Below are 15945 nucleotides of genomic sequence, written 5' to 3'. Positions count from 1 at the left end.
GAGGAGGATCAGGTTGAGCTGAGTTGTTGTACCTTGGAGACGAGATTACCGCAAACCTACACATAGGAGGCAAACACGTTCTTAGAGCAGTATATATCATACACCTTGATCCAGACAAGCACTTTTCAATCTTCTGATTTTATTTTAGTGAATTATTTTTCTATAAAATAATAATATTGCAATATCTGGGCAATAATTTCTCCGATACTTCTTTCATCCACTCTTTATTGTTCGTGAGTGCCGGTTACCGTTTGTTAGAAGTCCCTTTCTCTACTGTCTCTGTTTTGCTGTAGACTCTATCAACTACTCTGTATTATACCTCCTCATTTTCTAATAAAAGTTGGGTAGCTGATCTTTTAAGCATCCCTTGCCCGCAAAAGAAAGAAAGAAGGAAAAAAACTTCCCGAATGGCTTGCTTTGCTATATTAATTATCTACATGAGGTTATTACCAGTATTTGTTATGTACAAGAGTAGGGATTATTTCTTTAATCCAGTCTTTGACTAGATTTATGAAGAATTATGATTGTCCTTAGTCATTTGAAAAAGAAGAAGGTGGCAAACCATATTATTAAATAACTGATTGTTGATAAAATATGATATGTTTTCTGGATTAATATTATCTCTACCTAGTTATCATATCTTATATATTTTTAAAAAAATAAAAAATAACTTATAATTTATATAAATTATTTTTAATATAATGTGAAATGAATTTGAAGGGTTAGATTCAACCTACGCAATCCTGATTATAATACCTATACTGGTACCATGTTCATATAGTGCTTGTACGTATTGGTGCGGAGGACCAATTACGGTACCAGTGGAGGGAGGGATCAAAACAGTAGCATAACAGCAACTACAAACACTTTTTAAGTAGACAGTAACTACAAACTTCTGTAATCTTCTCAGAAACATTCAGCTTCTATAACCAAGAACTATTAGGTTTCCAAGACGACTGTTAAGGGACCAGGTAGAGAAGTTTCCCATCTAATTGGAATCGCAGGACTTTCTTTATCATCAGATCAACCTGGACATGATCTAATAACATCATGCTGGGGCACTGGAATCTCTGGGAGGTGTATTTGCATGCTTCCAATCGGCTGGTCCCACAAAATCATAGTTTCGATCACCTGCTACCTCTCCTATGGGAACGGCATGCGATATTTCTTTCAGGTCCTCCTCTGTGAGCTTGACCTTTAAAGAGCCAATGTTGGAATCCAGGTTCTTCATCTTGGTGGTCCCTGATAGAAGTTGGATATAAGACAGAACAACATAGTGAAAAGGTCATCAATATCTAACAACAACCAAATAAACATTAGATGTACACAAAATAAAAGGCTGGTTATATTACCATCCTACATTTAACAAGGCTCAGCCAGCAACTGTTATCTCAGCTGGTTGGCACCCAGCATTCTATTGAAAAAAAAAAAGAAAAAAGAAAATAAAAGTTTCAAGGTTGTTGAAAAGGGAGAAGACCATGAGCCTTGATCATTTTACTGAAAGTGTTCCAATTGCACATTCTAAAGTTTTTTCTCCTCTATCTTAAATATTGGAACACATCCAAGCACATAATTTTATCCAACTGTAACTTGCTCTAAAATTAAAAAAGGAAATGCAAAACCATAAATATCATGATTTAGTGGTAGACATGCATGCCTTCTAATTGCTTCATATGCAACGGAGGGACCCAAATTCACTATATTTTTTCTCTACCTCTTCATGATTCTTGTAGGTTGCAATTAGCCTAGCAAGCAGGTACTCCACATTATTAGGACACTAGAAAGTCCACATGCGTAACCATTTGGTTCAATTATAATGGCCTTCAGGACTAGAATGTCTTAGAAATTTGGGAAGATAGCAACGAGCCACTAGGATAAAAAATTATCCTGTGATATTTCCAAGAACTTCCTTCAATAATGCACAAGTCTTTGCCAACTGGAAGCTCAATTGGTTGTCACCTCTCTCTCCATGTGAAAGGTCCCATGCATAATCAAACTTGAGTGGTGGTGAACAACGCATGTCTCCGGCTTGAAACAATTCAAATATCTAGCTATAAGAAAATAAAATACTAACCAGCAATAAATCATTTACTTGTTAACTGAATAATAATTTAACCTAATCAAGTTTGCTAAAAGAAAAAAGAAAGAAAGAGGTTTACGGTCTCCACTAATTCTTTCAGCTCCCAAAATATCCATCTCAATTTAATGCATTATAGAGATTACCTTGTCACTAAATGAGGAATCAGCGCTAAACTTAATTCTAAATGTAACATAATTGTTAAAGATGAACCTAAACAAGTCTTAACTATGGTTTCAAGATTACATTGGTTTTTGTTCTTTGGCACATGATGGTCAGACTCATCTATCTTCATTTCGTTTACAGGGTGAAAGAAGACGACAAAATAAGAGCTCTCAGGAAACCATTAAAAGCCTCACAACTGAAGAAGCATCAAATACCAACACCCCCTAGCAAGACTGAAAGACCCCAAAGCAACCACAGTTGTGAAAGGTTCTGAGAACAGAGTCACATGGAACATTCCATCAGAGAAAAAGCAATATCACAATGAGGCAAAGCATTCCAAACTGCCATTGATCTAGTCATTATCAGCATCATTCTGCATATTCGAGGACTGACAATTATATGCTCTCTCCCTTCTAACATAAGAAAGAACATATTATTGTATTCTTTGCACCAAATTGCTTTAAGCTATAGACTTTTCAAACATCAGAACTTGATTTCAAATTTTAAAAAAAAAGGAACTCAGAACATTGCCAAAGTTTCAACTCCTGATGGCAAGGCTTAGCTAGATATTGATAGGGTTCTTTTTCTTTTTTTTCTTAATTAAAAAACCTTCACAAACGGTCTAGGTTTCCATCAAGTTCTTGGTCTAGCTAGTGTTCCATATACTTGAAAGCCAAGGAGATTCTGCTAGTAGAGATAAATCATCGATGGAATCTTTTCAATTACATGCTTATGTTGATGTTTAGAATGATTATATATTTCAGGGCCAGTGCTTACCAGGGATAGGAACCACATCATAACCTTGATGATGAACCCATGCTAGAGCTAACTGAGCAGGGGCACACTGATGCTTCACGGCCAAGTTCTCTAGTCTCTGATAGAGTGTCTTGTTCTTATGTAAATTTTCTTCATTAAACCTTGGATGTTTAGCCTGACAAAATCATCAATTTGTGATGCACCAACAATCCACATTTTCAAATATCAAGCATATCAGTATCCTAATTATAGAAAAATTCAGATGAACTTAAAGCTAAAGCTTCAGAAGAAATATTCTGAATAAATTAAAGTTCATACCAAGATCATATTTGGAGGTGTATTTTTGACAACTCCTCTGCCACCAAAAAATCCACGGCCAAGAGGGGAGTATGAAACTATGCCGATGCCAAGTTCTCTGCATTGCAAAGATTCCATTCTAGTGCATCAAGGCACTTTCAGGAGTAGATACAAGAAGCCAGCATAAAGATGTACCCGACTCATTTTCAAGTACCAGATGACAGCATGATAAGGATGCAAGTATGGTGATTCAATATGCCAAAGATTGCTCAAAAGTCAGAGAAAGAACAAAAAAAGATTGCATCATTTCATTATTCTACTTACCAACTCCAACATTTTGGGATGTGAAAGTAATACGATCTCTAATTTAAACTTGCAGGTAAAGAAAAGGCATGTTACTTGATTTAATACTTATATAGCGTCTATCTGCAAGCGACGAAGAGCATGAAAATGTGAAGCAAGAAGAATCTGGCTAGAAATTTCTCCTAACGCAATCAACTTATCATCTCTCTGTTTGAGTGTTCTTCAAAGGACAACCACCTAATAAGCTTTATGTAAGATTTCCATGTTTTAATGTGAGCTGTTACAATTCCATGAATCAATAAAATGACTTACTTCAAATGTGTCTCTTTTTCCACATGTGACATTTCACACATCCAATTATAATCCGACCCTTTCAGATTGTTCAGTGTGCTACAAAACTAAGATGCATGGACTTTTTTTGTCAAAAAAAAAAAGGCAAATGATGGTGGAACCACCTCATATATCGTCAAGAGAAATAAAAAGCATGGAAATGAAACATTAATTCCTAAACACACACACACACACACACACAAAGAAAAGAAATTTACAATTGATCAAAATGGAAATTTAACCAGACCTGCAAAGTGGGATGATCTCTTCCTCAATATCACGAGTCCAGAGTGACCATTCCATCTGCACTGCAGTGATGGGATGTACAGCATGGGCACGCCGAATTGTATCTGGGCTGGCCTCCGATAGTCCAATGTATTTTATTTTCCCTTCTTCCACCAATTTCTTAAGCTCCCCCATCTGCCAATTACCAAAAGTGGAAATAACCAACCATTTTGCACTAACAAAAAATCGAAAAAAAATTGTCTCTCACAATCAGGCACATGTTCTCGAGGTTAATACTCACAGTCTCCTCTATTGGCACAGTTGTATCCACCCGGTGCTGATAGTACAGATCAATGTATTCCACCCCAAGGCGTTCAAGGCTTGCTTTGCAGCATGCTCGCACATACTCTGGCCTACCATTTACAACCAGACCACTTGGACCAAGCGTTACAATCCCGAATTTTGTAGCCAACTGAATCTTTTCCCGGGGCAACTGCTTCAAGGCCTAACCAATCCAATTTGTCACTACAAATTTAGATACCCGACAAACAATTCTACCATAAATAAAAGGAAGAGAAGCAGACCTTTCCAATTAAAATTTCATTGGTATGGGATCCATATACATCAGCTGTGTCAAAGAAGGTGATACCCTTGAGGAAGGCAGCCTTAATGATGGATATACCGACATCATCAGGGAGTGGAGAAATCTGAGAACTGTATATCCCAGAAAGACCCATACAACCAAATCCTAACTTGGATACCTGAATAGAAGCAAAGAGATGACCAATTCATAAAAATCATGGTAAAAGAAATGAACGAAGAAAAAAGAAGGAAAAAAGTTAAAACCATAAAGAATGAAAGTAATAGAAGAAAAGAGGCAGTAGCTTCCTGAGAATTTGTTGAGAAATGTACTTGATTACATAATATAATATAAAGGATGGAAGGCCAACACCTATCTCAGCTAGTTGGCACCGCTCTCCTCTCTGGAAAGCGTCTTGAGTTTGACTCAGGATGATGCCACTTTCACCATAATTCTCAAAACACGGAAAAAGAAGGATGGAATATAAAAGCAAAGATATATTCAGCATTGGCATCAACACTAACATGTAAGAAGAAGACAGGTTTGGCGTTACAGACTCTATGCCATGAGAACAATTTATATGTCTATATTAGATGATAAGAAGAGAAATGGTATGGAATGCTAAGAGTGAGGGGATAACCTCTAATCCCTGGGACCCCAATTTCACTCTGGGAACATTCTGGTTTTGGGTCTCATCCTCCATTTCTTTCCACCCTGAAGAAACACTGGACTCTAACCAAAGTCCAACTAATACCTGAGAGTTGAGAAGGGAATGCTGGGGATAAATTTAAATGGTCAGAATGAATCTACCCACTTAGAGGTGAGATTACCTCAGAGCACATTGTCTGTCGGTGGTGAGGATGAAGGAAACACTTCTCATATAACTGAATCAGGAAGAAGATATGCTATCATATTGGTTTTAATAACCATAGCCACTAGTGGATCCTACTGTATCTTTTATTTAAAAACGTTATCTTGACACATGTCAAGCATGAAGCATAAGCAGAGATAGATTAAGGTTATGGGATCAAACAAAAGTAATTGTGTCCAATTTCTCAAATCAGGAACCATGCAGCATATTTACAAAGTTATGTTAAGAGCTACTAGTTAATAAATTGATAAAGAAGGAGCATGAATTGCAAAAAAAAACAAAAAAACAAAAATAGTTGTCCGTTTTCTTCCTTTTCTTCTTTTTTTCATTTCTTTCTTCTTTCCTCTCTTTTTCCTTTCTTTCCTTTCTTTCCTTTTTCTTCTTCTTTCTTTTTCTTCCCTTATGTTGTTTCCTTTTCCTTCGTCTTTTTTCTTCCCTTACGTTGTTTTCTTCTTCCTTCTTTATTTTTTCCCTTTTTCTTCTTTTTTTCCTTTCACTTTTTCTTTTCCTCATCTTTCCTTCCTCTGTTTCTTTCCTTTTTCCTTCTTCTTTCCCTGCATGGATGATTTTCAGAGTCACGACCCATTCCGTCCCATTTTCTCACAGAAATGGGACAGGACGGCTGAGACACCACCTCATCCCACCAGGACTTAAAACCTTGATTATGTGTAGCAGTGTCCTCAAGCATGGATGAATAAAGTTTTAATAGTATACTTTTTTTATGGTAAGTAGCAAGGTCGGAGAAACTAGTACAATACCGGGCACCATACCGGTTCTCCAGTGGCACAAGCCCGTATGGGCCGTGCCAGGCCCATACCAACGAGTGAGAGCATGGTATCGTGAGAGAGAGAAATAGAGACAGAGAGAGAAGGGGGAGAGAGGGAGGGAGCCGGACGCCAGCAAAGGACCGTGGCAGATGAGGCCGCGGCCGTTCCCCTGTTTCGAACGAAACAGGGGTCTTGTCGCGGCTTAAAAAATTTTGTGATTCACTTGCCGACTTCACTTAAAAATTCTGAATTTTTTTAAGCCGCAGCCGGACCTCTATTTCATTCGAAACTAAAGAACTGACTGCGGCCTCTGCCGGCCCTCCCGACCTCTCCCTCTCCCTCCCTCCCCCGCTCGCTCTCTCTTTCCTTCTCCACCGGTACAGCTCAGATCTGCCGAAACCGCCCGATTCAAGATGTTTCCGCCGATCTTAGTAAGTAGTATATTTTATAAATGTAAAATAATTTCCTTTAACCTCAGCTTTTATAGGGTTTCACTAAGAAATATACCACTAAAGCAATCTTTGTTTGCCATAAAAAACAAAGCTTAACAATTTAAAACAATTGACATAAAAAACATGAAAAAATTGCTGATAATATAGGACAGGAGGCTTGATATTTCGGTCTAAATGGATTCCCTTGAGTAGATAAAATTTCCAAAACATTTAGTTAAAATTCTTAACTCAGACACAATGATCTGAAATTTAGAGCTAGTGCTTACAGTTTCATATATTGCATGGTCTTATCAACACGATGTTGATAATATAGATCAATGTGTTCCAAGCCTAGGCGCTAGATTGTTGCCTCACAGCATGCCCGTACATAATCTGGCCTACCATTTATCAAGAAATCACTTTGATCACACGTTATGATCCCAAATTTTGTGGACAATTAAATCTTTTCTCGGGGTAGCTCCTTCAAAGCTTACAAGAATCAAAGCCATTTTACTTCTGATTCTAATAGACAAAAACTAATTCCTTGACTTGAGGAGGGGGGGGGGGGGGGGGTGTTGGGGGTGGATAGACCTCCTGATCAGGATCTCGTCGGTATAGGGTCCATAGGCATCAGCAGTGTCAAAGAAAGTGAGTCCCTTGTTAAAGGCATCTTTTTTTCCTTTTCTTTTTTGTTCTTGGGGGGAGGCGGGGAAGGATGATTATTCCAACTTTATCACTGACCGGAGAGTTGTATACTCAAGGGGCATTATAAATGAAGAGATAATGAAAGTAGTAGAAGAACAATGAAAGCAACTATTTGGTGTGTTATAATTCTTGAAATGCCATGATAATAGAAAGATGAGAGATTTCCATCAGGATATTCATTATGATGATCATCAAAGAGGAGGGGGAGGAGGATATCTTTCGTATTAGCATGTAGCATCCATAAATGAGGAAAGCTAGTATCCCATATATCAGATACAAGGCATGGAATATAGGAAGAGTGGTAGCCTCTAATCCCTGGGATCCCAACTTCACTCTGGAGATCATCTGGGTTTTGACATGCTTTTCCATTTCTCCACAGCTCACACTGAAGAGAACCTGGCTTTCTACAACAATAGAAGCTCAAACCGAAAATAAATGTCTGGGTTCAAATTTAAAGGGTCAGAACGTAATAACTGGATGTTTAGCTTACCTTTCATCACTCTATTCTGGTATACTGCACATGCGATGCTCAGCCCGGCTGTGAAAGTTATTGAGTTATTCCTCTTTTCTTTTTTGTACTATTCGATGCAACATAGTCTGTTTTACTTTCACTTCATCATCAAACCATAAGAAGTTAAAAACACTTATATGCTGGACTAAACAACTGGCTTGTTGTCTAGAAGAAATTGCATACCAGCAGCTCTGTAAATTTGATTTTTTAGGAGAGTCAAACACATGAAGCAGTCCAAGCTAATGCAAGAAACTGGCATTATTAGAGTAGATAGTACCAGCCATGGATACGATTAAATAGAACTACTGAAATAAAAAAGAAGAGATCCCAGCCTCACATATGATTAAATAGAATCAAGGAAATAAAAAAGAATGAAAACCACACTAGCATTCAATTATGATCAATGAACCAATTTAATATAAGGAGCTACAATGTACAACTACATCCGTTGAATGAAATTTCAGAGCGTGATTTTCAGAGTTATGCTAGCAGTTCTCTTTGACTAATCATGTGAGGCCCAATAGTCCCACATCGGAAAGACTCGTTCCAGAGACTGCGCATATGAGGCGGGTGACTCCAAATCCTGCAGACGCGTTTTGGGAGGAAAACAAAACCGGGGAGGGGTGAAGGATGCTTGCGTGAAGCCCCAGAACCGGACAATATCTGGCAGGGGAGCCCCGTGTTCCCCCCTCATGTGGCCCCCACGTGGGCACTAGGTGCCTCACATGCCTCGCGCAGGCGAGGGCGTGACATTTCACCAGTGGATAGAACATCAGATGGTGGTCATTTATCAAGTTATGATCAGGATAGTTCATTAGGTTTAACCGTTCTTGCAGCAAAGTTTCCACACACACAGTATTGCAAGCTGTACTTCTCTTGCTGAAAGCAGTGGAAATGATTGGCAAGTGGTGTTAGGTCAAAAACATTTCTAAAACGAGAAAACACCTGATCCCATATATGATGGAACTAGTAGTTTTGGTGCAGGATGTGTGGCCGATGCTGTTATGGACACAAGACTATGCATCCATCATTAAACTTTAATCAACTTAAATTAAAATAATCCCATTGAGCACGTTGCTTTTGCAAGATCAAGAAGGCAATTTTAAACAAACAGTCTTGCACACTACCAAGACAGAGGGGGGAAAGTTTTGCCTTATCCTTTCAGCTTCTTTGTTCATATATTAATGACATGGGGATACCCTTCTACCATTCAGACATAGAAGTCGCCTTAACCCACATCTATTATGAGGCAAGATCCTAAATAAATTAACTGGATAACGTATATGGAATAGAAATTGCTACTTTGCCAAATGAGCTAAGTGCTCTCTCAAAACAATCCTTTTCATTAACAGCAAGAGTATATGGAGCTGGTGATTTCATCCAGCTTTTCAAAATTTAAAAAGAAACCCCCTTTCACAGCCTGAATGAGCAGGTGGACCGTCAGCAAATGCTTCCTTGTTTTTGCTATCATTTGAGAGTGTTACATGCGGCACAAATATCACAGGAAAAAGATGAAATAGGAAACTTATCGTCCTCGCAATTTATTTCTTTGGCGAAATGATTTATAAACACCCAACATCAACAAGAAAATTAAAGCATTTGCATAACAATGTCATATTCCCGAAGAAATTAAGAAACATTCAAATTTTATAAACCGACAAGGCGAACTCAGTCGGATAATAGAAGGAAAAGCTCAAAGAAACAATAAAATCGCATTAAATAGGAACTAAAGCCATGGAGACGGATCTAAATTTCGAAATACCAAAGACTCCAGTCATGACATCCTCGGGAAAACTGAAAGCCTAGGGCACATCTAACGAGAGGCCCAAGGGATTGGAATCTCCAGGGGATCCTGGGATCCAGGGACACAGAGTTATCGAAGATGGCTCTGAGTTCCGGGAACGCCGTGGTCGCCATGGTATGGAAGAAGAAGAAGAAGCAGACGGTGGAGAGACGAAGGAAGAAGACGGCGGGCAAGTGGAACAATTTTGCCATTCTTGGTTTCTCTAAAGCTGCAGGCATAAGTCATCGGATTTTCTTTTGTTTTGGGGGGCGGGATACATAAAGTCGTCGGAATTCTTGCCGACTTAAATTTGAATGTGCTTGCTCGGAGAAATATATTCTGCGTCCCGGAAAAGTTACTTGAATATCCTAAGTTATTAGCTATATACAAAAGTCGGCGATCTTGCTTTCTCTACCACTTAACACCTGAAGTTTGGCTTAAAAATTATATATAATGGACATTAAAAATTAGTTTTAGATTTTGGGTTAAAACTTAAATTACGTATAGGCCTCACATTGCCTTGTGTAAAGTTTAGCTCGGGAGAACAAGAAGAAGAGTAAAATGGTTTAATATGAAATTTCCATGTTCCTGGATTGTTATGAATTCGACAAAATTTTCCATCTTAACTTCATAAATATTTGAGAAATGATTACTTAGAAGTATCTGCATGTAAATATGAAATGATTGCAGAATAGTCCCTAGGTTACAAGCTTCCTGTGAAGTCATGATGGCAGCTAACTCCAGGTTAGGCGGCTTATATTTGACCAAAATTAACCAGAACTCCCTGTTTGAGGCATTAATTACTTAGTTTCAAGATACCAGCTTTGTGTAAAATCTGCAGACTACCTATTTCAACTCGTGCAAGCTATGCATGCAAGATTAACCACCTTTCCCATCTTTAAAATGAAATTATTTGTGTTTGAGAAGATAGAATGAAATCATTTAAAAATCCAAAGCTACAAGAATCATATAAGATCAACATTCAACACTAGAGAACCACTTGATGCAAATTGAGCTTGGTCTTTATATAAAATTTCAAGATGATTAGAATTAATATTCTTCGGAGTTGGGATCCTATGTACATAGATACCAACTTCCTTATCCAAATCTTATCTTCCACATTTTTGACAATGCAATTAAACATTAATCATATTAAACACATTATATCTTCTCTCACAGAGATGCGCGCGGGCACACACAGACCTTATAATATCTAAGACATGACCAAGCACCCTAATATCCCAGATCATCCGGCACTCTTAATTCATAATTTATCTACAAATACAGCAACAAGCCTCCAAATTAAGGTCGACTGCAAAAGGATCTTACTCCTGTCCTCATTCAACATTTACAATATTATAACAGCAAACCACACAGGACCAGAAAAACTTAAGATGTGGCATTGCAATTTTTAGCAGGTGTATTTGCATACTTCCACAGGTAATGTTCTGAAAAAACAAAGGCATTAGAACCCGCCACCTCTTCTTCATTCACTGCATTGGATATTTCCATCAAGTCCTCTTTTGTGAGCTTCAGCTTCAAAGAATCTATATTAGCATCTAGGTTTTTGATCTTGGACGTTCCTGAAAATATTCAAGTAAGTTACATGATAAAAAGTTGTCATACACATACATGCGCATATGGTACCCAATTTATGTCCTTGGTGCTTCACATTTTGCTTAGGTTGGATACAAGAGTGTTTTATTTGTTTAAGCATCAACGATATTGGTAAGCTTATTAAGGCTGCACAACGAGGAGATTGACCATGCCTCTATGCATCCCAATTTTATGAAAGTTCAAATTTAAAAAATTTAGCTATTGGGAACACTCCCATTGTCGAAAAAAGGATGGAGAACACTAAAAACTTTGATATCTAAAGTATGAATGCCCAGCTTGACATTTTATAGGTTTTTGTGTATTATTGAGTTCGTAAAAATAATCCACGTGCCTACTTGAATATAATCAATAACTTGCCAAAAAGGTAATGTGTGTATTATTTGGGGGGAAGGGGGGGTGGTGGAGTCTGAAAATATAACAAGATTAAATACATCCAAACACTTACCAGATTGCTCCATATATAATATATTCCATAGCAACTTATTTTTCAATTTTCCATCATTTCTTTTGGCAAAAATCAAAGCAAAATGGCACTCATACTCCTATTGATGCTATCAGATGAGCTGCTTAGGTTTTATATCCCTGTATCAGATCTGTCTTGGTTAACAAAATTATAGAAATTCGCATTATTCTTAAGTAGGGCCTCTATTGAGAAGCACTAAACCATGATGATTCACATCACTTGAATCATGCTGAATGTAAACTGAGTCATAAGCAACACAAAAGAAAATTATGGGAAGAACAATCATCATATGATGTTTCAACTGTTCAAGTAAATTCAATAAACTGCATAGACACTTTTATAGGGTTTTACAAAGGATTTGATCCTTTAAGAAATATCAATTTCCCATAAAAAATAAAATTTAACAATCCATACATAACATGTTCTCTCGAAAAAAACAGTCTAGACATCAGACCAACATATTTCTGATCACGTTGGACTGTTGGGGGCTTGATATCTTTGGACTAAACAGATTCCTTTCATTAACCTTAGTGCAACTTACTTCCTTTCAAAGTAATAGGTTGTCGAACTGAAAGCTATATCATACACTTTAATTTAATGAAATTATTTTGGATAGCTCTGAACAAATCTTGATAATAATATCAAAAAACTAAAGAGAGTCGTTGCAACTCAAATTAGTAAAAAGAAAGCACAAAGCTAGCAAAACCTTCCCCTGCTGTTACTGCAACCCTGAGCTTGATACCTGATGCATAATTGGCTAGTTTAGGAATTTTTAGACCATGTTAAGCTGAAACAAGCTCCTCCACCAAATCCAACAGATAAACTATAACTCACAGTCTATACTAACTATCATAATTTTTACTTCATAATTTTTTCCCCACTATTTAAAGCCAATCAGATAGTGAAATTTCAGAAGATATTTCATGCAATAGATACAGGGCAAACTATCTAGGTAATTCAGCAACAAGACTTGGTCCACCAGTTGGCACCCTCTACTCTGGGAAGAGGTCCTGGACTTCAATCCTGGTGGTGGCATATTACCATTGTAGTTCTCAGAAAATATTACAGAGGATGAGCCTTGACGCAATAGTAAGATTTGCTCTAATGTGACCTAGGTGTCACAGGTACGAAACACAGAAACAGTCTATCTGCACACAGAGTAAGGTTGGGTACATCTAATCCTTTCTAAGCCCTACAGTGGCGGAGCCTCATGCACTAGTCCACCATTTTTTAGTTCTTATATGTATGCATATGAGAAATTATTTTATTCTCTAGCAATCCTCATTCAAGTTACACACACACACACATACACATATATAAATAAATAAATATATATATATATATATGAGATATTCTTTTCTTCTCCGGTAATCCTCATTTAGGTTATAAATACGTAAAATATAGCACTTCTTCTGACAATTTTTTTATCAGACACAACCTTTTTGCTGGTTCTAATTTAGAATTGATTAGCATAGTCTTATTACTTTCCTTTAATGTAGATTATAAGGATTTCTCCCTTTTGTAAATACAGTTATATTTGTCCTGCTATTCTAAACAATATATACGAGTTTAAATAAATATTTCAAGTTTTAAAAACCAATCTACCAGGTAAAAATTTAAAGCCATCTCCCAGCCACATAAAGTTACAGGGAGCTAAAATCATTTCGTAATAGCTCTGGGAAAGTCTTGGTCTAGTTGATATTTGTGTCCAAAAATTAAGAAACAATACTAATAAAAATAGAAAGCATCCTTTCAAACATGTGTGCCAAATTTATACGATAAACTAATATTCACATAAATGCATGCTACATACTTCAGATCCAATTACTTGCCTGGGATAGGAACCACATCATCCCCTTGATGAAGAACCCAAGCAAGAGCTAGCTGAGCAGGGGTGCACTGATACTTTGCAGCTAATTTCTCTATTCGCAGGTACAGAATCTTGTTCTTTTCCAAGTTTTCTCCAGTAAACCTTGGATGTAAAGCCTAACCAATCATATGGATGCATTATGAGTAAAAACAAAATTCCATTTTTTAAACATTGTACATGTTAGCATCTCAACATAAAAAAACTTCAAATATTCTTCAGAGATGAAAGTTTCAATACAGAGGTTGTGATTATATTGAAGTTCATACCAATATACTGCCTGAAGGAATACTTTCTCCAGCTCCTTTTCCACCAAAGAAACCACGACCAAGAGGACTGTATGCAACTATTCCGATGCCAAGTTCTCTGCATTTTATAAGATACATCATGTATTTGTGAACTTTAAGTGCATCACATCAGTCAAACTCCCCAATTGTTAAAGAATATAATGATCCAATAGTGCCCAAGATAGTTTATTAGTCAAAAGCTAGAATCATTTTAAGACTTGCTTTGTCTTTTATTTTCTCTACTCTCTCCACAGGAATGGTGCCTGAAGGATTTCCATAATAGAGCAGCATTATGTATGATTTCTTTTACAACAGGTGCTAAAAGTTTTCTGAAATTAATTACTAGTCGCGCTCTGAAATTATTTGTTTAATTGTTTATGTGATGCTTCTTTTCTCTTATCTTAATAACACTTAATACCAATTAGATTTTGAGCCTCTGGACATTTTTCAGTTGCTATGGAAAGGTCAGTGGGCACTTCGATTCGTAACAAAAATTTGGTGTTCTATGAATCAACCTTATTAAACTGGATTTTAGACTATTATACGGACATGGGTAATTCATTCGTACGCAAACCTTTTATCTTAAAAAAAGACAATTAAACCTTGTTAAACAGGATTCTAACCAGACCTGCAGAGTGGAACTATTTCTCCTTCTATATCACGAGACCAGAGAGACCACTCCATCTGGAGTGCAGTAATAGGATGAACGGCATGTGCACGCCGGATTGTGTCGGGGCTGGCTTCTGATAGCCCGATGTACTTCACTTTGCCCTCTTCCACCAACTTCTTCAGCTCCCCCATCTATCAAACAACAAAACAAATGCAGGTTCCATTGACACAAAGAACACACACACACACACAAAAAAAAGAAAAATCAATTCACACAAACCATAACTTGAATCTAAAAGGTTAGTGCTTACAGTATCCTCAATTGGCACTGTCTTATCCACACGGTGCTGATAGTATAGATCAATGTATTCCACACCAAGACGCTCGAGGCTCGCCTCGCAGCATGCTCGAACATATTCTGGCCGACCATTTACAACAAAACCAGTCTGAACCCCTACAATGCCAAATTTTGTGGCCAATTGAATCTTTTCTCGGGGCAACTGCTTCAAGGCCTACGAGCAAGCATCAATTCTTTTTCACGTTTAATTCCAGTGCACAACATCTAATTCCTTCAATAAAGAAAAAAGAGACTGTAAGTTTGAACCTTTCCAATCAAGATCTCATTGGTACGGGGTCCATAGAAATCGGAGGTGTCGAAAAAGGTGATTCCCTTGCTGAAGGCATGCTTGATGACGGCTATCCCATCTTCGTCACTGAGCGGAGAATTGTATCCTCCACTGAGGCTCATGCAACCCAATCCCAGCTTGGATACCTGGACGCAAGCACACAGGTCATCACAATTTACAACGGTATTAGCACTGAGAAAAAAAACTAGTTTTTTCCCTTTTTTTTTTTAAGGAAGGACAACAACCGCTGCATCCTAAGAAACTGAATCAGAAAACATAATAATAGTAGTAGTAGTAGTTGTTGTAGTACAGTAGTAGTAGTAGTAGTAATATGTAATCAAGAGGATGAGAGATGAGAACAGACATGTATCCACTACTATCATCATCATCAGGAGGAGGATAGCTTCCTAATTAGAGTTAAGAACAAATCATACAGCATATGATTAGAAAACAAAGGAGGCATAAAAAGAAGAAGGGGAGATACCTCTAATCCCTCGGATCCCAACTTCACTCTGGGGATCATCAGGGTTTGTGTCTGCTCCTCCATTTGTCCACAGCCCCAACTGAAGAGAACTTGGTGGCGACTTAGCTTGCCCTGCCTCACCCTATTTCGGTACTTAAATTTGATTCTTTTCGTAAGATATTTGGCTTCCATCGCTTTCTCAAGGGTGGATA

The 15945-nt window shown here is 37.6% G+C and overlaps 1 protein-coding gene across 2 annotated transcripts; it reads right to left on the bottom strand.

Annotated features, from left to right (window-relative positions):
* Positions 1 to 830: 830 nt before the first annotated feature.
* LOC103723420 (probable aldo-keto reductase 1) lies at positions 831 to 15867 on the bottom strand. Of its 2 annotated transcripts, XM_039114305.1 has the most exons (12): positions 15755 to 15867; positions 15249 to 15416; positions 14956 to 15156; positions 14664 to 14836; positions 14018 to 14114; positions 13714 to 13867; positions 11274 to 11384; positions 9974 to 10014; positions 4176 to 4333; positions 3317 to 3413; positions 3020 to 3173; positions 831 to 1242 (listed from the first exon to the last, which is right to left on the bottom strand). In XM_039114305.1, the coding sequence occupies exons 1-12, from the start codon at positions 15815 to 15817 to the stop codon at positions 1049 to 1051; spliced, it is 1611 nt and encodes a 536-aa protein (XP_038970233.1). In that variant the 5' UTR covers positions 15818 to 15867; the 3' UTR covers positions 831 to 1048. The 2 variants fall into 2 exon arrangements, with proteins under 2 accessions (XP_038970233.1, XP_008812551.2); XM_008814329.4 differs by lacking the exons at positions 9974 to 10014; positions 11274 to 11384; positions 13714 to 13867; ... (3 more) ...; positions 15249 to 15416; positions 15755 to 15867 and adding exons at positions 4455 to 4658; positions 4738 to 4914; positions 5374 to 5943 and having other exon boundaries at positions 4176 to 4348.
* Positions 15868 to 15945: the final 78 nt, after the last annotated feature.

This window comes from Phoenix dactylifera, chromosome 16 (assembly GCF_009389715.1).
Source record: "Phoenix dactylifera cultivar Barhee BC4 chromosome 16, palm_55x_up_171113_PBpolish2nd_filt_p, whole genome shotgun sequence".
In the NCBI taxonomy this organism is placed as follows: Eukaryota; Viridiplantae; Streptophyta; class Magnoliopsida; order Arecales; family Arecaceae; genus Phoenix; species Phoenix dactylifera.
Note: the sequence above shows the minus strand (reverse complement) of the source record. Positions and strands in the feature narration are given on the sequence as shown.

Excerpts from the sequence above, each read along its gene's own strand:
- LOC103723420 (XM_039114305.1), bottom strand. The coding sequence starts at position 15,817 with ATGGAGGAGCAGACACAAACCCTGATGATCCCCAGAGTGAAGTTGGGA. Across the intron at positions 15,157-15,248 it reads ATGAGATCTTGATTGGAAAG|GCCTTGAAGCAGTTGCCCCG; the intron begins GTTCAAACTTAC and ends GCTTGCTCGTAG. Across the intron at positions 3,174-3,316 it reads CACCTCCAAATATGATCTTG|GCTAAACATCCAAGGTTTAA; the intron begins GTATGAACTTTA and ends TGATTTTGTCAG.